Source organism: Tachyglossus aculeatus, chromosome 4, assembly GCF_015852505.1.
Source record: "Tachyglossus aculeatus isolate mTacAcu1 chromosome 4, mTacAcu1.pri, whole genome shotgun sequence".
NCBI classification, from domain to species: domain Eukaryota; kingdom Metazoa; phylum Chordata; class Mammalia; order Monotremata; family Tachyglossidae; genus Tachyglossus; species Tachyglossus aculeatus.
The window spans coordinates 83,672,712-83,698,057 of NC_052069.1; the positions used below are offsets into that span (position 1 = coordinate 83,672,712).

The 25,346-nt window shown below is 43.8% G+C and overlaps 1 protein-coding gene across 1 annotated transcript; it reads right to left on the minus strand.

The window, feature by feature from the left end:
- Nucleotides 1-1,746: 1,746 nt before the first annotated feature.
- POLR2K (RNA polymerase II, I and III subunit K) lies at nucleotides 1,747-13,037 on the minus strand. The gene is made up of 4 exons (XM_038745574.1): nucleotides 12,975-13,037; nucleotides 9,904-9,972; nucleotides 5,377-5,469; nucleotides 1,747-1,935 (listed from the first exon to the last, which is right to left on the minus strand). Exons 2-4 carry the CDS (start codon nucleotides 9,962-9,964, stop codon nucleotides 1,913-1,915), a joined length of 177 nt encoding a protein of 58 aa, XP_038601502.1. The 5' UTR covers nucleotides 9,965-9,972; nucleotides 12,975-13,037; the 3' UTR covers nucleotides 1,747-1,912.
- Nucleotides 13,038-25,346: the final 12,309 nt, after the last annotated feature.

The following is a 25,346-nucleotide window of genomic DNA, read 5'->3' on the forward strand; positions in this document are numbered from 1 at the left end:
GTTCTCTGTCTCCCCCTTTCAGACTGTGAGCCCACTGTTGGGTAGGGACTGTCTCTATATGTTGCCAATTTGTACTTCCCAAGCGCTTAGTACAGTGCTCTGCACATAGTAAGCGCTCAATAAATACGATTGACGATGATGATGATAAAAGACCTCAGTTGCCTCTGGGGAGGCTGAGGCAAGGCCTTCAGAGAGGGGCTCGTAACTCGAGTGCCTGACAACAGAGTGAGGTGAATCCCCAGAGACAGACAAAGTAGAAGCGGGAGAGCTGTCTTAAACCATGATATTTACTGAGTGTTTATTATATACTGAGCACTGTACTAAGCACTTGGGAGAGCACAACAGAGTTGGTATATGTGTTTCCTGCCCACGGGGATCATACAGTGCAGAGGGGGAGACAGACGTTAATAGAAATCATTTATAATACGGAATTTATAAATATGTACGTTAAGTGCTTGTGGGGGGAGAGAAGGTGCGGCGAATGCCAAATGCCCAGAGGTCACAGATCCAAGTGTGCAGATGATCAATCAATCGATCGTATTTATTGAGCGCTTACTGTGTGCAGAGCACTGGACTAAGCGCTTGGGAAGTACAAGTCGGGAGATGATGCAGAAGGGAGAAGGAGCAAGGGAAAATAGGGGACGGCTTCTTGGGGGAAGATTAAGGCTCTAAAGGTGGAAGGCCGATGGTCTGGCGGATATGGACGGGGTTCAAGGCCAGAGGGAGGATATGGGAAAGGGGTTGGCATTCCCTGCCCACAGTGAGCTTACAGTGTTATAAGCTCTGTTATATTGTACTTTGTCCCAAACGCTTAGTACAGTGCTCTGCTCACAGTAAGCACTCAACACATAGCAACGATTGATCTGTTATCAACCGTTTCATCCAGATGCTGTACTGTTTTGTTTAATATTTTTTCTTCCTTCGGCTATCCCTATTTTTAAATTTGTGTCCGTCCGTCCCTTTAGATTGTAAGATTTTTGAGGGTTACTGTTGTACTTTCCCACGCACTTTTAGTACAGGGCCTACAGGTCAATATGCATTCAATAATGGTCATTCATTGATTTGGGGCTTTCAATTCATAAGTCTTTTCTCCAATATGCAGTTAATAAAGTTGTGGGAGGAAATTCAATACAAAATAAATGAATCGGAATGATTTCAGAGACACACCATTTACTTGGCCAAGTCCAATGGGATGTTCTTTTGTACATCCTCTAAGGACTTACCCACTTCATTACTCTATTTATTACTCTATCACTCTATTTATTTATTTATTTTGTTTGTACATATCTATTCTATTTATTTTATTTTGTTAGTATGTTTGGTTTTGTTCTCTGTCTTCCCCTTTTAGACTGTGAGCCCACTGTTGGGTAGGGACTGTCTCTATATGTTGCCAATTTGTACTTCCCAAGAGCTTAGTACGGTGCTCTGCATATAGTAAGCGCTCAATAAATATGATTGATGATGATGATGATGATGATTATTTATTTATTTAACTTGTACATATCTATTCTATTTATTTAATTTTGTTAATACGTCTGGTTTTGTTCTCTGTCTTCCCCTTCTAGACTGTGAGCCCACTGTTGGGTAGGGACTGTCTTTATATGTTGCCAACTTGTACTTCCCAAGCGCTTAGTAGTGCTCTGCACACAGTAAGCGCTCAATAAATACTTTTGATTGATTCAGCACGAATCACCTTGCAGCACCACTCTGTGCACAGTAAATACTCAAATATCAACGACAAAAAAACACCGCTAATAAACTCTTTATTCTGGTAATGATTTACAATTTTAGATCGAAACAGTACAGGGTTATTTCCACAAAGGTAAGCGAAGGCAAAAACGGACTAGGCCATTTAAAATGTCTGTGGAAGAAACCAAATCCAAGTCAAGATGTCTTTCTGAATCTGTAGATTTCAACGGGCATCAAAAACCACCACTGAATTAGAACAGAGTTAAGGGCGAGAGAAAAATGAGTGAAAGATCGTCCAGTGCTACCCATTATTTTCAAGCTGACTTTCTGATGCCTTTATTGTAGTTTCAGGCTCTTTAAATGCATGAAATATGCTACAGATTCACTTTAAATGACTTGGAAGTGAATTCGAAAATTAGCTCTCAAAATGTGGATCAATACTAGCTGCCCTTAGTCAGTTGTTCCAGATGTTTAACACCCTCCTCTAACTTTCCGTCCCCCTGCCTCTGCCGTCTCCTTCTTCCCCTATTGATCTGGCCACTTTAACTCACTTCAAAATCGACCTGCCTCCACCTGAATCTCCGACCCCACCGCTTTGTACCTTGTCGAAACACTGGCCCCCTCTCTTCTTCCCTCCCCAACCACCATCAACTGTTCACTCTCCAGTGTCCTTCCCAGGCGCTTAGTGCAGTGCTCTGCACACAGTAAGCGCTCAATAAATACGATTGATTGATTGATTGATGTACAGATGCACGCATCCGCTCCTCACACAGACACAAAAGGGCACACACGCAGGTACACACACACACACACACACACACACACACACAGAGGAGCACATGAGAAGCAGCGTGGCTCCGTGGAAAGAGCCCGGGCTTGGGAGTCAGAGGTCATGGGTTCGAATCCCGGCTCCGCCACTTGTCAGCTGTGTGACCTCGGGCGAGTCACTTCACTTCTCTGGGCCTCAGTTCCCTCAGCTGTAAAATGGGGACTAAGACTGTGAGCCGCACGTGGGACAACCTTGATCACCTTGCAACCCCCCCAGCGCTTAGAACAGTGCTTGGCACATAGTAAGCGCTTAACAAATACCATCCTTATTATTATTATAGTAAGCGCTTAACAAATACCAGAGAAGCAGCATGGCTCGGTGGATAGAGCCCGGGCTTTGGAGTCAGAGGTCATGGGTTCGAATCCCGGCTCCACCACATGTCTGCTTGTGACCCTGGGCAAGTCACTTAACTTCTCTGAGCCTCAGTTCCCTCATCTGTAAAATGGGGATTAAGACTGTGAACCCCACAAGGGACAACCTGATCACCCTGTATCCCCCCCCCAGCGCTTAGAACAGCGCTTTGCACATTGTAAGCGCTTAACAAATGCCATCATTATTATTATTATTATTATTATTATTATTATTCTCTCCCACGGCTTTCAAACTTGCTCATATCTATCCTAAAAATATCCTCTGCGGTTATCGCCCCACCTGCCATTTCTTTCCAAATTCCTTTTAGATCTTTTTCTTCTGCTGCCTCCATTTCCTCTCCTCCAAATCTTTCCTTGGTCTCCTTCCGCCCTCTTCACGCCGCAGACGCTGACCTCTCGAGGATCACCAATGCTCTCCTTGCTAAATCCAACCACCTCTACTCCAACCTAATAATCCAAGACCTCCAATAATAACTGAGGTTATTTGTTAAACACTTACTATGGGCCAGACACTGTACAAAGCGCTGGGGCGAATTGGGTTGGACCCAGTCTCTGCCCCACATGGAACTCACAGCCTCCATCCCCATTTTCAGATGAGGGAACTGAAGCACAGATAAGTGATTTGCCCAAGGTCACACACAGCAAAGTGGCAGAGGTGGGATTAGAACCCAGGTCCTTCTGACTCCCAGCCTTTGCTCCACCTGCCTTCGACCCCCTTTCTCCTATTATCCAACCACGGCTTCACCGTCCTCTCCTTGTCCGATCATTCTCAGTCCCTTTTTTATGGCATTTAAGTGCTTACTATGTGCCAGGCACTAAGTGCCGAGGTAGATACGAGGTTAAGCGGGTTAAACACTGTTTAGTCCCCCTCTCCATCCCCCCATCTTACCTCCTTCCCTTCCCCACAGCACCTGTATATATGTATATATGGTTGTACATATTTATTACTCTATTTATTTATTTATTTATTTATTTTACTTGTACATTTCTATCCTATTTATTTTATTTTGTTGGTATGTTTGGTTCTGTTCTCTGTCTCCCCCTTTTAGACTGTGAGCCCACTGTTGGGTAGGGACTGTCTCTATGTGTTGCCAATTTGTACTTCCCAAGCGCTTAGTACAGTGCTCTGCACATAGTAAGCGCTCAATAAATACGATTGATTGATTGATTGAATGAAACACAGCCTCATGCCCCGCCTGGGGCTCAGTCCTAATCCCCATTTTACAAATGAGGTAACTGAGGCACAGAGAAGTTAAGCGGCCTTGTCCCAGGCCAAGTGGCAGAGCCAAGGTTAGAACCCAGGTCCTTCTGACTCCCAAGTGCAGGCTCTATCCCCTAGGCCACCCTACCGTGAGTAGAAGCAGCATGGGCTCGGGAGTCAGAAGGTCATGGGTTCTAATCCCGGCTCTGCCACTTGTCTGCTGGGTGACCTTGGGCGATTCGCCTCACTTCTCTGGGCCTCAGTTACCTCATTTGTAAAATGGGGATTAAGACTGTGAGCCCCATGTGGGACAGGGACTACGTCCAACCCGATTACCGTGTATCTACCCCAGTGCTTAGAACAGTGCCTGGCACAAAGTAAGCGCTTAAATATCATCATTATTATCATTCCTGGCTCCTCCTTTAATAATGTTGGTATTTGTTAAGCGCTTACTATGTGCAAAGCGCTCCCATCCCCTGACTGTGGGAGTCCGCCAAGGCTCAATTCTGGTTCCCCTTCTATTCTCCATCTACGCCCACTCCTTTGGAGAACTCATTCACTCTCATGGCTTCAACTACCATCTTTAAGCAGATGATGCTCAAATCTTCATCTATGGCCCTAATCTTTCTCTGCTACGGTCTCGTATTTCCTCCTGCCTTCAGGACGTCTCTACTTGGATGACCCTCCGACTCCTCCAACCTAACATGCCCCAAACAGAACTCCTCATCTACCCATCCTAACCCAGTCCTCCCCCTGACTTTCCCATCACTGTAGACAACACCGCCATCCTCTGTCTTATAAGCCAATATGCCTGGTATTATCAACTCATCTCTCCACACATTCAATACTAAATTCTGCCAGTTCAACCCTCACGACATGGCTAAAATTTGCCCTTTCCTGTCCATCCCAACTGCTCTGTTAATCCAAGCACTCATCTTCCTATCCTTGACCACTACATCAGCTTTCTTGCTGACCTCCCTACCTCTTTTCTCTCCCCACTCCAGGCCGTACTTCACTCTCATTCCCAGATTATTTTTCTTCAAAACTGTTCAGCCCACATTGCCCCACTCCTCAAAAACCTCCAGCGGATGCCCAACCAACTCGGCATCAAGCACAAACCCCTCGCTGTCAGCTTTAAAGCACTCAATCGCCATGCCCCCTCCTAGCTCACCTTGATCTTGATCTCCTCTATCTCTGCCTCTGGCCTGGAACGCCCTCCCCAAACCCACACTTGACTTTTTTAATCTTCCCAACTCTTATTCTAGAAAGTAAAGGTAAAAGGATACATCTCTTGGTCCTCTTCTTATACATTATCCGGTATCCGCATTCTCTGCATCGGATCGGATCCCTGGATTTTATCTCATTTTCTGTATGGCATTCTGCAAAACAAAACATGTTCCGTAAGTGTTCCGCTAATGGCATTATCATCATCATCATCAATCGTATTTATTGAGCGCTTACTGTGTGCAGAGCACTGTACTAAGCACTTGGGAAGTACAAGTTGGCAACATATAGAGACAGTCCCTACCCAACAGAGGGCTCACAGTCTAAAAGGGGGCTATGGATATGGATATGAATTCAGTCGCAAAACAAAGTAAATATCAAATGGGTCTTTTCTACGTTATCAGCACCACTTTCTGAGGTACATTACTGATCCCAAACCCAAAGGTTAAGGTTCCACGATAATATGCAGACACTCATCATTACCAAACCCACGTGCCCCCAAAGATAAAGCCAGCTCCAGATTTATACAATCCCAGGATCCGTCCAGCACTGCCTGCAGCCTTGCCCTGCATTCGGAAGTCCTACATCCAATGGAACATCCAATCCCTGAAAGAAAGCCAATTCCTTCCCTTCCCCCTCCCGCCTCCTCCCCTCCTTTTCCCGCCCGGGTCTAAAAACAGTTCTCTCCCTCCTCCCATCCCTCGGTAATTTTTCTTGTCTTAAAATTTGCCCTGGTGATGCCAGTGGCTACAACCACAAGCAGAACCCTCTCCCAACTTGTAGCCCATCTCCAGGAAAAGGGACAGGTAAATCAGGGCAAAGTGTAGGTAGCGATTCATTCATTCATTCATTCAATCGTATTTATTGAGCGCTTACTGTGTGCAGAGCACTGTACTACACGCTTGGGAAGTACAAGTCGGCAACATACAGAGACGGTCCCTACCCAACCACGGGCTCACAGTCTAGAGATTGTTGCTGAGGCCGTGGCTGCCGGAGCCTTCCTTCCTCTTTCCTTTCCTTGCTACAACAGCCAGAGCGAGGAATTGAAATGAAGCCATAGAATAATAATAATTACAGCATTTGTTAAGTGCTTACTATGTACCAGGCACTGTACGAAGTGCTGGGGTGGATACAGGCAAATCGGGTTGGACACAGTCCCTGTCCCACGAGGGGCTCACATTCTCCATCCCCATTTTACAGGTGATGTAACTGAGGCCCAGTGAAGTGACTTATCCAAGGTCACCCAGCAGACACATGGCAGAGTCGGGATTAGAAACTATAAACTTCTGACTCTTCTAGACTGTGAGCCCACTGTTGGGTAGGGACTGTCTCTATATGTTGCCAACTTGTACTTCCCAAGCGCTTAGTACAGTGCTCTGCACGCAGTAAGCGCTCAATAAATACGATTGAGTGAATGAATGACACCCTGGCTCGTGCTCTAACCACTATGCAATGCTACTTCTCCAGTGGGGACTGATGGTATCAAGTTATTGTCACATTTGAAGTTTGAGCAAAAGGAAAAGATATACTGATGCTTGGTGAACGGGAGGGAAACGGGATTGGGGAGGTGAGGGAGGAGGTTCATGGAGGCGAGAAAACTTTTAGTTACAAGGCCGTCGTGGGCAGGGAATGTGTCTGTTATATTGTACTCTTCCAAACCCTGCACGCAATAGGCGCTCAATAAATACCATAGACTGATTGAGGGAAAGGGATGAGGGGACAGGAATTTGGGAAGGGATTTACAGTGTAATTTTTACTTAACCCACAAGACTCGGACATCATGTCGGGATTGATCCTGAGGCAGAACTTAAACTGACTGTAGGGAAGCCTACGGAAAAGGGTATCCCACGATACAGTCATTCACAATACAGCCAAAATGGCAAGTGGAGAGGTGGGGAGGGAATCTAACCCATTTATATTGTGGGGAAGACCTATGATTGATGTCATCTGATTTTTGGGAAGCCACGTAGGCCAGGTACAAATTAGGCATTACTGAAGGGCATCAACACTTTTAGACCACTTTAATAATAAGAATTCTATTTATTAAGTGCTTATTATGGTCCAAGCACTGTACTAAACACTGGGGTAGACACAAGATTCCTTCATTCAATCGCATTTATTGAGTGCAGAGCACTGTACTAAGCGCTTGGGAAGTACAAGTCGGCAACATATAGAGACGGTCCCTACCCAACAACGGGCTCATAATGAACTCCTAAATGGAGGTCATAGTCCGATTAGGAGGGAGGGAGGACAAGTACTGAATCCTGCATCCCCATTTTGCAACAGAGGCACTGAGAAGTTAACTGAATTGCCCAAGGTCACACAGCTGACCTTCCTATTAACGTCCGTCTCTCCCTCTAGACTGTAAGTTCATTACGGGCAGGGAATGAAACTCCCAACTCTGCGCATTGTACTCTCCCACTTAGAACAGTGATCTGCACATAGAAAGTGCTCAAAAAAAATACCATCAATTGATGGACAAGTGGCGGAAGGGGATTAGAACCCAGATCCTCGGGCTCTAAGGCCCGTGCTCTTTTCCCCAGGACACGCTGCTTCTAAAGCAGTGTTTCTCAAGCTGTGGTCCACAGGAAAACGAACGGGAGGTTTGTGGTCTCAATGCCACCAGCAAGATACTTTTAAAACAGGGTTGCTGCCTCGTGGCTTCAATGCCACCAGCAAGATATTTTTAAAACAGGGTTGCTGCCAAATGCTCCTATCCTGAAATGATCTACTCAGGGCAGCAGCTGGGACTTGGTGCTATCAAATTGTCTCGCCTTGCTTTTCAGGGGGGCCAGCCAGAAAACTTGAAGACTTTTAGACTGTGAGCCCACTGTTGGGTAGGGACTGTCTCTATATGTTGCCAATTTGTACTTCCCAAGCGCTTAGTACGGTGCTCTGCACATAGTAAGCGCTCAATAGATACAATTGATGATGATGATGAACCACTGCAGTAATCATAATCGTGGTATTTCTTAAGTGCTTCCTAGGTGCCAAACACTTTCCTAAGCACTTTAGTGGATACGGGCTCATCGGGTTGGACCCAGCCCCTGGCCCACATGGGGGGCCCAGTCTAAGCAGGAGGGACAACAGAAACCGAATCCCCATTTTCCCGACGAAGCAACTGAGGTACAGAGCAGCTAAGTGACTTGCCCAAGGGGTCACGGAGCAGGCCAGGTGAAGGGGCCAGGATTAGAATACAGGGCTTCTGACTCCCAGGACTGTGCACTCACCAACAGTCCTCGCTGCTTTATGTACAGTGCAAAGCAAGCATCTTAACTGAACGGCACAACCTAAGCCCAAACTGGAATTATTTAGGGATTTATGAGGTTTGTAATTTATTTAGATCCTTGGCTTCCGCTCCTAAGGGCTGCATGTGGGCACCTCATTCGCTATTCAATCGTATCTACTAAAAGCTTACTGTGTGAATATATCCTGTATATATGTATATCCTGCATATATGTATGTACATATTTATTACTCTATTTATTCTACTTGTACATATCTATTCTATTTATTTTAGTTTGTTAGCATGTTTGGTTTTGTTCTCTGTCTCCCCCTTTTAGACTGTGAGCCCACTGTTGGGTAGGGACTGTCTCTATATGTTGCCAGCTTGTATTTCCCAAGCGCTTAGTCCAGTGCTCTGCACATAGTAAGCGCTCAATAAACACGATTGATGATGATGATGAAGATGAAGAGCACTGTCCTAAGTGCTTGGAAGAGTACAATAAAATATACAGACACAATCCCTGGCCACAAAGAGCTTACAGTCTAGAGGGGAGAGACGGTATTCACTCCATCCTCAGTCTCACTGCACTTATGCACATATCCATAATTTATTTATTTCTATTAATGACTGTCTCCCCCTCTAGCTTGTTGTGGGCACGGAACTACCAACCACTCTACCAACTCTGCTGTATTGTACTCTTCCAACCGCTTAATGCAGTGCTCTGCACACAATAAGCACTCGATAAATACCACTGGTTGAAATTCATTCAGTCGTTTAGTACAGTGCTCTGCACATAGTAAGCGCTCAATAAATACGATTGATGATGAATCGTTGATATCTTTTGAGTCCTTATTAACACCTATGAAAACTGAAATCTGTCAATACAGCCCCTTGTTAAATTTATACAAAGTTTGGAAGGAAATAAATTGAAACCACAATAAGGGCAAGCATTAGATTTTTGTATTAGTTGTGTTTATAAATTATCCATTATGTTTTTGACCCCATAAACATAACCCAGAGTTGATCAAAATACTCAGATGGAAAATGTAAATATACACCTATATCTTTCAACTAAAGAATGATTTTAAGCACCGGAAGAAGAAAGTTTGTTTAGATTTTCAGAATATTTAAATAAAGCATCCTCTGTCGAAAGCAGTAGTAGGGAACTTAAAGGTACTGCAGTTGTTTTTTTCATTCCTATGACTACATTCCTCTAGCCTGTAATCTCATTGTGGGCAGGGAATGTGTTTGGTATTATATTGTACTCTCCCACGTGCTTAGCATAGTGCTCTGCACACACTAAGCACTCAATAGATATGATTATTATTAATATCTACAAATACATAATGTGTTTTGCTCTTACCTCCACAGATGTAAATCATTGGCTGCTGCTTTGGAGGCTGAACATCCTTCTGGACATCCATGTCTGTTCCTTAAAAATAAAAAAATGACCATTTCAGACCCAGGTTCAGCAGGACTTTCAGGATTCTTTTCCCGGGAGAACAGGCCGGCCCCTATTTCAATTGTCCAGGTCTAGTTCGATTGTCTAGGACGCGTTTTCCATCCTGCACGAGCACTGAGCACAGCGCTCTGCATACAGTAAGCCCTTAATAATAATAATAATAATAATGATAATGGCATTTGTTAAGCGCTTACTATGTGCAGAGCACTGTTCTAATCGCTGGGGGGGATACAAGGTGATCAAGTTGTCCCACGTGGGGCTCACAGTCTTCATCCCCATTTTACCGATGAGGTAACTGAGGCTCAGAAAAGTTAAGTGACTTGTCCAAGGTCACACAGCAGACATGTGGGGGAGTCGGGATTCGAACCCATGACCTCTGACTCCAAAGCCCGTGCTCTTTCCACTGAGCCGCGCTGCTTCTCTATGATTGAATGAATGAGCAAACACCAAAGAAAGGGTCCTCCGGTCCCGGAGAACCACAGCATCCCCAAACGATCACGACGATTTTGACCCCTGTCCACATGTTTTGTTTTGTTGTCTGTCTTCCCCTTCTAAACTGTGAGCCTGTTGGTGGGTAGGGACCGTCTTTGTATTAATTCATTCAGTCAGTCGTATTTATTGAGCGCTTCCTGTGTGCGGAGCACTGGACTAAGCGCTTGGGAAGTACAAGTCAGCAACATATAGAGTCGGTCCCTACCCAACAGCGGGCTCACAGTCTAGAAGGGGGAGACAGACAACAAAACATGTGGACAGGTGTCAGGTCATCGGAATAAATAAAAACAAAGCTAGATGCACATTATTAACAAAATAAATAGGATAGTAAATATGCACCAGTAAAATAGAGTAATAAATCTGTACAAATATATATATATATATAAATGCTGTGGGGACGGGAAGGAGGTAGGGCGGGGGGGTGGGGAGGAGAGGAAAAAGGGGGCTCAGGTTGTACTTTCCCACGCGCTTAGTCCAGTGCTCTGTACACAGTAAGCGCTCAATAAATACGGTTGAATGAATGAAGGAATTAGAACCCATGACCTCTGACTCCCAAGCCCGGGCTCTTTCCATTTAGCCACGCATTCATTCAATGGTATTTATTGAGCGCGTACTGTGTGCAGAGCACTGGACTAAGCGTTTGGGAAGGACAAGTTGGCAATGTATAGAGATGCTCCCTACCCAACAACTTAGAGCAGTGCTTGGCATATAGTGAGCGCTTAACCAGTACCGTGATTACGATTATTATGGTTATTATTATTAATAAGCCCGCCCAGCTGAATTTATTGAGCACTTACGATTATTGTGGTTATTATTATTAATAAAACCACCCGGCTGTAGTTATTGAGCGCTTATGATTATTATGGTTATCATTATTAATAAACCCGCCCGGCTGTAGTTATTGAGCGCTTACAATTATTATGGCTATTATTATTAATAAGCCCGCCCAGCTGAATTTATTGAGCGCTTACGATTATTGTGGTTATTATTATTAATAAAACCACCCGGCTGTAGTTATTGAGAGCTTACGATTATTATGGTTATTATTATTAATCAACCCCCCCGGCTGTAGTTATTGAGTGCTTACGATTATTATGGTTATTATTATTAATAAACCCGCCTGACTGTAGTTATTGAGCACTTACTGTGTACAGAGCACTGTACTAAGCGCTTAGGAAGGACAAGTAGGCAACATCTAGAGACTATCCTTACCCAGCAACTTAGAGCAGTGCTTGGCATATAGTGAGCGCTTAACCAATACCGTGATGATGATGATTGTTATTATTATTATTAATAAACCCGCCGGACTGTATTTATTGAGGGCTTATGATTATTAAGGTTATTATTATTAATAAACCCGCCCGGCTGCATTTATTGAGCACTTACTGTGTGCACTGTACTAAGCGCTTGGGAAGGACAAGCTGGCAACATCTAGAGACTTAGAGCAGTGCTTGGCATATAGTGAGCGCTTAACCAATACCGTGATGATGATGATTGTTATTATTATTATTAATAAACCCGCCGGACTGTATTTATTGAGGGCTTATGATTATTAAGGTTATTATTATTAATAAACCCGCCCGGCTGCATTTATTGAGCACTTACTGTGTGCACTGTACTAAGCGCTTGGGAAGGACAAGCTGGCAACATCTAGAGACTTAGAGCAGTGCTTGGCATATAGTGAGCGCTTAACCAATACCGTGATGATGATGATTATTGTTATTATTATTATTAATAAACCCGCCGGACTGTATTTATTGAGCAGCTATGATTATTAAGGTTATTATTATTAATAAACCCGCCCGGCTGCATTTATTGAGCACTTACTGTGTGCACTGTACTAAGCGCTTGGGAAGGACAAGCTGGCAACATCTAGAGACTTAGAGCAGTGCTTGGCATATAGTGAGCGCTTAACCAATACCGTGATGATGATGATTATTGTTATTATTATTATTAATAAACCCGCCGGACTGTATTTGAGCAGCTATGATTATTAAGGTTATTATTATTAATAAACCCGCCTGGCTGCATTTATTGAGCACTTACTGTGTGCAGAGCACTGGACTAAGCGCTTGGAAAGGACAAGCTGGCAACATATAGAGACTTAGAGCAGAGCTTGGCATATAGTGAGCGCTTAACCAATACCGTGATGATGATGATTGTTATTATTATTATTAATAAATCCGCCGGACTGTATTTATTGAGCACTTATGATTATTAAGGTTATTATTATTAATAAACCCGCCCGGCTGTATTTATTGAGCATTTACTGTGTGCAGAGCACTGGACTAAGCGCTTGGGAAGGACACAAGTTGGCAACATCTAGAGAAGGGCCCGACCCAACAACTTAGGGCACTGCTTGGCATATAGTGAGCGTTTAACCAGTACCGTGACGATGATGATGATTATTGTTATTATTATTATTAATAATAATAATAATAATAATAATAATAATAAAGCCGCCCGACTGGGGTCCGCACCTAGGCCACTGCTCGCTCCTCCCGTGCGCGCGCACCGCCGCTCCCGGCCCTGAAACCACTTCCGGCGCGGGACGATGACGTCACGGGGGCGCGCGAGGCCACGCCCTCCGCCGACCGCATCCCCGAATCCGCCCTCCTGATTGGCTGGGGGGAAAGGGGGCGGGGCAGAGCCCCGGCGGGAGGGAGCCCCTTGGAGGCCATTCCACGGCCGTTGACCGAATCATTCATTCATTCATTCATTCATTCATTCATTCATTCGTTCGTTCGTCTGTCCATCCATCCATCCATTCATTCATTCATTCATCCAATCATATTTATTGAGCGCTTACTGTGTGCAGAGCACTGGACTAAGCGCTTGGGAAGTACAAGTTGGCAACATACAGAGACGGTCCCTACCCCATCATTCATTCATTCATTCATCCATTCATCCATTCATCCACCCATTCATTCATCCACCCATCCATTCATTCATTCATTCACTCATCCAATGGTATTGATGGAGCGCTTACTGTGTGCAGAGCACTGGACTAAGCGCTTGAGAAGTACAAATCGGCAACATCTAGAGACAGTCCCTACCCTGTCATTCATTCATTCATCCATTCATCCATCCATTCATTCATTCATCCATTCATCCATTCATTCATTCACCCAATGTTATTGATGGAGCACTTACTATGTGCAGAACACTGGACTAAGCGCTTGGAAAGTACAAATCAGCAACATATAGAGACGGTCCCTACCCCGTCATTCATTCATTCATTCATTCATTCGTTCATTCATTCATTCATCCATCCATCCATTCATCCATTCATTCATCCATCCATCCATCCATTCATTCATTCATTCATTCATTCATCCAATGGTATTGATGGAGCATTTACTGTGTGCGGAGCACTGGACTAAGCGCTTGGAAAGTACAAATCAGCAACATATAGATACGGTCCCTACCCAATCATTCATTCAGTCATTCATTCATTCATTCATTCAATGGTCTCTATATGTTGCCAACTTGTACTTCCCAAGTGCTTAGTACAGTTCTCTACACACAGTAAGTGCTCAAAAATATGATTGAATTAATTGAGCTCTTACTGTGTGCAGAGCACTGGATTAAGCGCTTGGGAAGTACAATCAATCAATCAATTAATTGTATTTATTGAGCACTTACTGTGTGCAGAGCACTGTACTAAGCACTTGGGAAGTACAAGTTGGCAACATATAGAAACAGTCCCTACCCAACAATGGGCTCACAGTCTAGAAGGGGATAATAATAATAATAATAATAATAATAATAATAATAATAATAATAATAGCATTTATTAAGCATTTACTATGCACCAAGCACTGTTCTAAGCACTGGGGAGGTTACAAGGTGATCAGGTTGTCCCACAGGGGGCTCACGGTCTTAATACCCATTTTACAGATGAGGGAACTGAGGCCCAGAGAAGTGAAGTGACTTGCCCAAAGTCACACAGCTGACAAGTGGTGGAACCGGAATTTGAACCCATGACCTCTGACTTCAAAGCCCGGGCTCTTTCCACTGAGCTGCGCTGCTGGTATTTGTTAACAACAATTAGGGTATTTATTAAGCACTTGCTGTGTTCCAGGCACTGTGCTAAGCGCTGGGGTGGATACAAGCTAATCGGGATGGATCCAGTCCCTTGTCCCACGTGTGGCTCATTGGCTTCACCCCCATTTTACAGATAAGGGAACTGAGGCCCACAGAAGTGAACTGACTTTATGTTGGCATTTGTTAAGCGCTTACTATGTGACAAGCACTGTTCTAAGCACTGGGGAGGAAAGAAGGTAATGAGGTTGTCCCACTCGGGGCTCACAATCTCCATCCCCATTTAACAGATGAGGGAACTGAGGCCCAGAGAAGTGAAGCGACTTGCCCAAAGTCACACAGCTGACAATTGGCGGAGCTGGGGTTTGAACCCATGACCTCTGACTCCAAAGCCTGGGCTCTTTCCACTGAGCCACACTGTTAGCGCTTACTGTGTGCAAAGCATTGTACTAAGCGCTTGGGAGAGTACAGTACAACAATAAAGTGACAATCCCTGCCCACAATGAGCTCACAGTCTAGAGGGGTCACAGTCTTTGAGTCAGTGCTAAATTTGAATTAACAGCACTTATGTCCATGAGCCCACTGTTGGGTAGGGGCCGTCTCTATATGCTGCCAACTTGCACTTCCCAAGCGCTTAGTACAGTGTTCTGCACACAGTAAGCACTCAATAAATACAATTGATTGATATCTGTAATTTATTTATTTGCCTTGATGTCTTTCTCCCCCTCTCCTCCCCCGCCACAGACTGTAAGTACTTTGTGGTCAAGGATTGTCACTGTTTATTGTTGTATTGTACTGTCCCAAGTGCTCAGTACAGTGCTGTGCACACAGTAAGCACTTAAGAAATAGGATTGATTCATCAATTAATTAATTTTACTCCTTCTTTGCTTCCCAGTTTCTTCTTTTCATGCTCACTGCCTCCTCCCGGCTTCCTCCCCGATACACGCAGAAGAAAAAGGTATGGGAACTGCCATCCTCTCAGACTGATTTTTATTTAAGATCTTTATGAGCAGGGGACATATGTGCTAATTTTTTTAATGGCATTTGTTAAGCGCTTACTATATGCCAAGGCACTGTACAAAGTGCTAATTCTGTTGTATTATACTCACCCAAGCACTTAGTACAGTGCTCTGCACATAATAAACACTCAATAACTACCACTGATTGATTTAAACTCCAAGTTGTGGTTCATTCTTCCTGTTTGTCTTTCATTCATTCATTCATTCATTCATTCATTCATTCATTCATTATACTCACCCAAGCACTTAGTACAGTGCTCTGCACATAGCAAACACTCAATAACTACCACTGATTGATTTAAACTCCAAGTTGTGGTTCATTCTTCCTGTTTGTCTTTCATTTATTCATTCATTCATTCAATCATTCATTCAATCATTCATTCATTCATTCATTCAATCATTTATTAAGTGCTTACTGTGTGCAGAACACTGTTCTAAGCACTTGGGAAAGTGCAATACAGCAATAAAGAGTGACAATCCAAGCCCATAATGAGTTCACTTTCTATTTTGGGGAGGAGGGGTTGTCTATCTTCTAAAATTTCCAAATACTCATCCTAGGATGCTTTAAATAGAAAGTGGGACACCCTTCCCCTAGTAATAATTAATACTAATTGTGGTATTTGTTAAGCGCTTATTATGTGCCAGGCACTGTACTAAACGCTGGGGTGAATACAAACATATCAGGTTGCCAACTTGTACTTCCCAAGCGCTTAGTACAGTGCTCTGCACACAGTAAGCGCTCAATAAATACGATTGATTGATTGATTGATTGATTGATTGACACAGTCCCTGTCCCACGTGGGGCTCACAGTCTCAACCCCTATTTTTCAAATGGGGGAACTGAAGCACAGAGAAGTGAAGTGATTTGCCCAAGATCACACAGCAGACAAGTGGCAGAGCCAGGATGAGAACCCAGGTATCTGCTCTGAATGATCTTTCCTAATATTAAATAAAAACAGGTGGGGTGGCATGAAACAAGGTTCATAGTTTGTGTATTTTAATCCAAAATTGATATTAAATCAATTATTATCGAATCATTTATTAATTAACAATCAATAATTTCGTAGTTATTGTTTATTTATTAATAAATGATTAATTTATTAGTATTTAATTATTAATTTATTGATTAATCATTATAAACCTTTTATAATGGGTGTGTAAAAATGGTCCGTTTTAGAATAATCACTTTTCTGGGAAAGCGAAAGAGGTCCTGGAGATTGTGTGGCCCAGCCACAGGATGAGTGACTAATCCCTTCTAGGAAATACAACTTTCTACTCTTTCCTTGAATTTCTCTGGGGCTGGAAATTCCACAAAACCATTGTAGATTTTGTTTAAGCCATACCCTCCCACTTTAAAACCATTTCCTCTTGTTCAGCTCTCAGAGGATATGGAGAACAACTGATCAACATCTTCTCCATAAAAGGTCTGCATAAAGTTATTATTTCGTACCTTAGCATTTTATTGCCTAGGTTAATAAACACACACACAACCCCGCCCAATTCCTTAACCTTTCCTCGAAGACTATGTTTTCCATTTCTAATCTTTCTCTGCCAGGACCAAAACTGGATAAATCCAATAAGAATGAAAAGTACAGTATAGAGCAAGCTTAAGTAATCCTTCTTAGTTCCTTGTTATAGCGTGGCTCAGTGGAAAGAGCCCGGGCTTTGGAGTCAGAGGTCATGGGTTCGAATCCCGGCTCCGCCACATGTCTGCTGTGTGACCTTGGGCAAGTCACTTAACTTCTCTGAGCCTCAGTTATCTCATCTGTATAATGGGGATTAAGACTGTGAGCCCCACGTGGGACAACTTGATCATCTTGTATCCCCCCCAGCGCTTAGAACAGTGCTCTGCACATAGTAAGTGCTTAACAAATGCCATCATTATTATTACTATTATTATTATTTCTGATGGTCTAGTAGAAAGACCGCTACTCTAGTAATAATAGTAGTAATAATAATCAATAAAATGATAATGGTATTTGTTAAGTGTTTACTATGTGCCAAATACTGTGCTGTGTGATGGAATAATAATAATAATAATAATGGTATTTATTAAGCACTTACTACATGCAAAGCACTGTTCTAAGCACTGGGGAGGTTACAAGGTGGTCAGATTGTCCCATGGGGGGGGGGGGGTTCACAGTCTTAACCCCCATTTTACAGGTATGATAACTGAGGCCCAGAGAAGTGAAGTAACTTGCCCAAAGTCACACAGCTGACAAGTGGTGGAGCCGGGATTTGAACCCATGACCTCTGACTCCAAAGCCCGGTCTCTTTCCACTGAGCCACGCTGCTTCTCAATACAGAATAGACTATTCTGTACAGAATAGAGAATATACAATACAGAATAGAATAACAGAATATTGGAATAGATGCAGTACAAACAGATCAGACTTTTAGACTGTGAGCCCCACATTGTTGGGTAGGGACTGTATCTGTTGCCAAATTGTATTTTCCAAGCGCTTAGTACAGTGCTGTGCACACAATAAGCGCTCAATAAATACGATTGAATGAATGAATGAATAAGAGTCTAGCTCTAGGTTCTAGCTCCAGTTTGCCTTATTTGCTTAAAATGACCTGTAAATTATACATTGTACATTATAAATGATTTATATTGATGTCTGTCTAGCCTCTCTAGACTGTAAGATCGTTGTGGGCAGGGAAAGTGTCTGCCAACTCTGTTGTGGTATACTCTCCCAAGCACTTAGTGCAGTGCTCTTCCCGTGCCCTTCCTTCCTCTCCCCCTCATCCCCCTCTCCATCCCCCCCATCTTACCTCCTTCCCTTCCCCACAGCACCTGTAGATATGTATATATGTTTGTACATATTTATGACTCTATTTATTTATCTTACTTGTACATATCTATTCTATTTATTTTATTTTGTTAGTATGTTTGGTTTTGTTCTCTGTCTCCCCCTTCTAGACTGTGAGCCCGCTGTTGGGTAGGGACTGTCTCTATGTGTTGCCAACTTGTACTTCCCAAGAGCTTAGTACAGTGCTCTGCACACAGTAAGCGCTCAATAAATACGATTGATTGATTGATTGATAGATTGCTCTGCACCCAGTAAGCGCTTATTAAATACTATTGATGAGTGAAGATAAAGTGGGCAAAGAATGCATACGCAAGCCACAGTGGGCTGCCCCTTGTCTGCCTCGTTGCTTATTGCACTCCATGTTTCAGTCTCTAACCATGCATTCAATCGTATTTATTGAGTGCTTACTGTGTGCAGAGCACTGTACTAAGCGCTTATCCAGAGACTATCACTAACTAACACTATAATCAATTCCTCTGCACACATTCTTAGTCCTGGAGTCTGAGGACCGAGATTCATGTTTTATTGCTGAAAAGAAACCCCGACATTTCTTTTTAAACATCCCAGGAACATGTTGGCTTTTTCCCTAACAGTCCTTCCCGAGTTCTGAAAAAACTAGGTAGTGACTAGGAAATTGCATCTTCTAATCCCTAATGAACCTGAGGGTTTGGTGACACCTGGTTTTTAAAATATCCTTTAAGCCTTTCTAGATTGTCTTTCCTACCTTCTATTTCTTCGGACACCATGTCACATTGTATCCAGACAGGCCTATATTGTCGGAAGAAAATTCCCTAATTCTGCTACTGTGTCCTTGCCAAAATGCATTGGGAATGCGCTCATTCTTACCAAACTATGGGTAATCTATTAAGTGCTTAGATGTTGGGTATCTCCCAGGTGCTTTTCTCTTGTTCAGAAAGCAAAAACAAAGTAAATGATTACAAGCCAATTGTTTATCACAGTTGCTGGGCAAGAGAAAAATAATAATAATGGCATTTATTAAGCGCTTACTATGTGCAAAGCACTGTTCTAAGTGCTGGGGAGGTTCCCAAGCACTTAGTCCAGTGCTCTGCACACAGTAAGTGCTCAATAAATACGATTTGAATGAATGAATGAATGTTGTCCCAAGGGGGCCTCACAGTCTTAATCCCCATTGTACAGATGAGGTAGCTGAGGCCCAGAGAATAATAATAATAATAATGGCATTTATTAAGCACTTACTATGTGCAAAGCACTGTTCTAAGCACTGGGGAGGTTACAAGGTGATCAGGTTGTCCCACGGGGGCTCACAGTCTTTATCCCCGTTTTACAGCTGAGGGAACTGAGGCACAGAGAAGTGAAGTGACTTGCCCAAAGTCACACAGCTGACAATTGCTGGAGCCGGGATTTGAAGCCATGACCTCTGACTCCAAAGCCCATGTTCTTTCCACCAAGCCACGCCGCTTCTCTACACTGCTGCCTAATTAATTAATCCAGGATTATCCAATGATTTTCTACATTCATTCATTCAATTGTATTTATTGAGCGCTTATGGTGTGCAGAGCACTGTACTAAGCGCTTGGGCAAGTACGATAAAACAATAAGCCGTGACATTCCTTGCCCACAACGAGCTGACAGTCCAGAGGGTATTTCAGCATAATTGCCAAAACAGCCACCAAAGTCTCCCCGTGGAATCGTGTTATCTGATATTGGTTCTCTTGTGAAGGAGTTCATCTAGACATTTGTAGACTATTCCTATGTCTTCATTGGTGTCAATTTCTAGGGAGACATATGCACTGATAAATGTGACAGAACATTTCAATTTTAGGGGTAGGTGTAGGGACAATAGATGCTTACTAATAATTCTGGGTAGATTTGGAAGTCTTGAGGCCCATGAGGGAGTCTAATTGCCAAAACTATGCCTGGGAAACCTTGTTCAGAAAAGGGAAAACCTCTCGGAGAAAACATGGAGCCCGAACCTATTCCCCCAACTGTCCCCCACCAGGATCTTATTTCGTTCAGCGTGATGATGTCGCTGTTGGAAATCAGGCTGGGGTAAATCAATAAACTGGAACAGGTGAATTAAGGTCTAAATTGTAAATGGCAGAGTGGCAGTTACAAAAACAATCCTATTCAATAACAGGGGAAAGGCATATATTTGGGGGCAGCAAAAATATCTCAAAATTCTGGGATGGATACAAACTGATACCGAATTTAATTTAAGAAATACAACCTATTGACTTTGGTTGGGATTAAGACAGTTTTGTTCAAAACCTTACATGGTGAACTTGGGTCCCATGCATGTTCATAATTCACAACCTGAGAATTTAATCAGATTCCAGATCTGTAGTTTGTGAATTGAATCGGCTATGAATTTAACTGAGAATTTAATCAGATGTGAATTTAACTAAGAATTTAATCAGATGGTATCTTTTAACAACGAGTGAAGTATTTGGATATTTAAATCAATCAATCGTATTTATGATTTAAATCTATGTTTATTTAAATCTGTCATGTTAAACAGTTATGTTATGTTATGTCTGTTATATCTATTTAAACATTTAAATCTATGTTTAAATCTGTATAGACAGGTCTATTTTTAAAAAAAAGCTTCTTAGTAACCAGAAGGGCTTCCCTGATGACATCTCAAGCCCTAATAACACAGTAAAGGGATTTATCTCTGGAAAGTCTTCCCTTCCTAAATTGACTTCCCATTGAACTCAATATGTGGTTTCAAAGTAGCAGCGTGGCTCAGTGGAAAGAGCCCGGGCTTTGGAGTCAGAGGTCATGGGTTCGAATCCTGGCTCTGCCAACTGTCAGCTGTGTGACTTTGGGCAAGTCACTTAACTTCTCTGTGCCTCAGTTACCTCATCTGCAAATGGGGATTAAAACTGTGAGCCGCCCGTGGGACAACCTGATCACCTTGTAACCTCCCCAGCGCTTCGCACATAGTAAGCGCTTAACAAATACCACCATTATTATTATTATTATTGCCCCCACCTCCCACCCCACAGCACTTGTATATGTATGTACATATCTCTAATTCTATTTATTTATATTAATGACTGTTTTACCTGTTCTGGTGTGCATATCTATCTCTAATTCTATTTATTTATATTAACGCCTGTTTTACCTGTTCTGGTGTGCATATCTATCTCTAATTCTATTTATTTGTATTGATGCTATTGATGCCTGTTTAGTTGTTTTGAGGTCTGTCTCCCCACTTCTAGACCGTGAGCCCGTTGTGGGCAGGGATTGTCTCTTTTTGATGCCAAATTGTACTTTCCAAGCGCTTAGTACAGTGCCCTGCACACAGTAAGCACTCAATAAATATGACTGAATGAATGAATGAATGAATGAATGAAAGAATGAGAGTAGCTGGGTGAGCTAGGAAGAGATGTGCTGATTGAGCACTTTAAAGCTTATGATAAGCAGTTTCTATTTGATGTGATGATGGTTGTGAGGCCATTGGAGGTTCTTGAGGAGAAATGGTAGAAGGGAGATGGGCTGATAACTGGAGGGAACTGTGGGGTCAAGGGAGGTTTTCGTTTTTTCATTGTCTGTTTGTTTAATAATAATAATATTAATGGCGTTTATTAAGCACTTACTATGTGCAAAGCACTGTTCTAAGCGCTGGGGAGGTCACAAGGTGATCAGGTTGTCCCACGGGGGAGGCTCACAGTCTTAATCCCCATTGGAGAAGCAGCGTGGCTCAGTGGAAAGAGCCCAGGCTTTGGAGTCAGAGGTCATGGGTTCAAATCCCGGCTCCACCAATTATCAGCTGTGTGACTTTGGGCAAGTCACTTCACTTCTCTGTGCCTCAGTTCCCTCATCTGTAGAATGGGGATTAAGACTGTGAGCCCCCCGTGGGACAACCTGATTACCTTGTAACCTCCCCAGCACTTAGAACAGTGCTTTGCACATAGTAAGTGCTTAATAAATGTCATTATTATTATTATTATTATTATTTTACAGATGAGGCACAGAGAAGTGAAGTGACTTGCCCAAAGTCACACAGCTGACAATTGGCAGAGCCGGGGTTTGAACCCATGACCTCTGACTCCAAAGCCCGTGCTCTTTCCATGGAGCCACGCTGCTTGTTTGTTTTAACATAGGGGATACATAAGGATACATTCCTCCTTCCGTCCCCATTCCTCCTCACCTCCCCATCACCTCCCCTCCCTCCCTCTGCCCTGCCCCTTCCCCTCCCCACAGCACTTGTATGTATTTGTACATATTTATTACTCTATTTATTTTATTAATGATGTGTATACAGCTATAATTCTATTTATTCTAATGGTATTGACACCCGTCTACTTGTTTTGTTTTGTTGTCTGTCTCCCCCTTCTAGACTGTGAGCCTGTTGTTGGGTAGGGAACCGTCTCTATATGTTGCCGAGTTGTACTTCCCAAGCGCTTAGTACAGTGCTCTGCACACATTAAATGCTCAAATGCTCATTAAACTCCTCACCCTGGTCTTCAAGACTGTCCATCCCCTCACCCCCTCCTACCTCACCTCCCTTCTGTCCTTCTCCAGCCCAGCCCTCACCCTCTGCTCCTCTGCCGCCGCTAACCTCCTCACTGGGCCTTGTTCTCGCCTGTCCCGCCATCGACCCCCGGCCCACGTCCTCCCCCTGGCCTGGAATGCCCTCCCTCTGCACATCCGCCAAGCTAGCTCTCTTCCTCCCTTCAAGGCCCTACTGAGAGCTCACCTCCTCCAGGAGGCCTTCCCAGACTGAGCCCCTTCCTTCCTCTCCCCCTTGCCTCCCTCTCCATCCCCCCCATTTTACCTCCTTCCCTTCCCCACAGCACCTGTATATATGTATATATGTTTCTACATATTTATTACTCTATTTATTTATTTATTTATTTTACTTGTACATATCTATTCTATTTATTTTTATTTTGTTAGTATGTTTGGTTTTGTTCTACGTCTCCCCCTTTTAGACTGTGAGCCCACTGTTGGGTAGGGACTGTCTCTATATGCTGCCAACTTGTACTTCCCAAGCGCTTATTCCAGTGCTCTGCACACAGTAAGCGCTCAATAAATACGATTGATTGATTGATTGATTGGAGGCCAGAGAGACAAGATGGAGGCACAGTGAGGTTAGCTCAAGGGGAGTAAAGTGTGTGGGCTGGGTTGAAGAAGGAGAGAAGCAAGGTGAGGTAGGAGGAGGTGAGGTGGTAGACTGCTTCAGAGACAATGGGAAAGAGTTTTTGTTTGACGCGGAGGTGGACGGGCAACCTCTGGAGTTTTTTTAAAAAGGAGGGTTTTAAAAAGGAATGAAGGGATGGGGTAGATTCAAGCGCCTAGTACAGTGCTCTGCACACAGTAAGCGCTCAATAAATACGATTGATTTAGAGAGGAGGCGAGAGATTTCATCTTGAGTTTCCGCAGGGAATATAGGGAGAGTCAAAGAGGGTCGGGGGGGATTGGAGAGGAGCCCACTGTTAGGTAGGGACCATCTCTATATGTTGCCAACTTGTACTTCCCAAGCGCTTAGTACAGTGCTCTGCACACAGTAAGCGCTCAATAAATACGATTGAATGAATGAACAGGGGGGATGGGGTAGATTTAGAGAGGAGGCGAGAGATTTCATCTTGAGTTTCTGCAGGGAACATAGGGAGAGTCAAAGAGGGTGGGGGGGATTGGAGAGGAGCAGGGGAGATTTTAGGGAGATCACGCCTGATGGTTTCAGTTTTGTTGATGACGTACGTGGCCAGGTCATTAAGGGAAAGAGATGGTGGGGGCAGGAGAACAGGAATTTTGAGAAGGGAGATAAAAAGGGCCAGAACAGCTGGCAGAGGCAATGGGTGTGGGAATGAATGAAGAAGGAGAATTATTGCTGTCGGGCATTGGAGAGGGCAAAATTGAAGAAGATAAGAATAAATTTGAGGTGGACGAGGTCAGAGAGGTGTCTGGATTTCCTCCAACAGCGTTCTGCAGCTCGGGCACAGGAGAGGAGGAAGCGGACTGTAGAGGTAGGCGATCCACGGGTTAGAGGTTCGAGACTGGCAGGGGGACGGGGGAGCAAGGGAGTTCAGTTCAGTGGAGAGGGTGGTGTTCAGTGTGTTGATTTTTGTGTCAAGAGAAGGTAGCTTGAGTATGGAGACCAAACAGGGTAGGATGCTGTAGGATGCTGTAACAATGTGTCTATTGTTATATTGTACGCTCCAAGCGCTCAGTACAGTGCTCTGCACACAGTAAGCACTCACTAAATACTGGAGGAAGACCAGTGGTCTCTGTGGGGGAAAAGGACAGATTTGCGGGGGGGGGGCGGTGTATGGCAAAGGGAGCAGGTGAGGAGGTTGTGGTCAGCTAGAAGAATTTCAGAGTTGGTGAGGGCAATAATAATAATAATGGCATTTTTATTAAGAGCTTACTATGTGTGAAGCACTGTTCAAAGCGCTGGGGAGGTTACAAAGGGATCAGGTTGTCCCACATGGGGCTCACAGTTTTAATTCCCATTTCACAGATGAGGGAATTGAGGAACAGTGCTAAGCACTGTTCTAAGCACTGGGGGGATACAAGGTAATAATAATAATAATGATGGCTTTTATTAAGCGCTTACTATGTGCAAAGCACTGTTCTAAGTGCTGGGGAGGTTACAAGGTGATCAGGTTGTCCCACATGGGGCTCACAGTCTTAATCCCCATTTTACAGATGAGGGAACTGAGACCCAGAGAAGTGAAGTGACTTGCCCAAAGTCACACAGCTGACAAGTGGTGGAACCGGGATTTGAACCCATGACCTCCGACTCCAAAGCCCGTGCTCTTTCCCCTGAGATTGAACAGTTGCTGGAGATTATACGATTAAGTGTGTGCCCAAATTGGTGAGTGTGTGAGGTTGGGTGGAGCAGGAGGTCAGTGGAGTAGAGGAGTGAGAGGAGCGTGACTCAGTGGAAAGAGCCTGGGCTTTGGAGTCAGAGGTCATGGGTTCAAATCCCGGCTCCGCAGCTTGGCAGCTGTGTGACTCTGGGCAAGTCACTTCACTTCTCTGG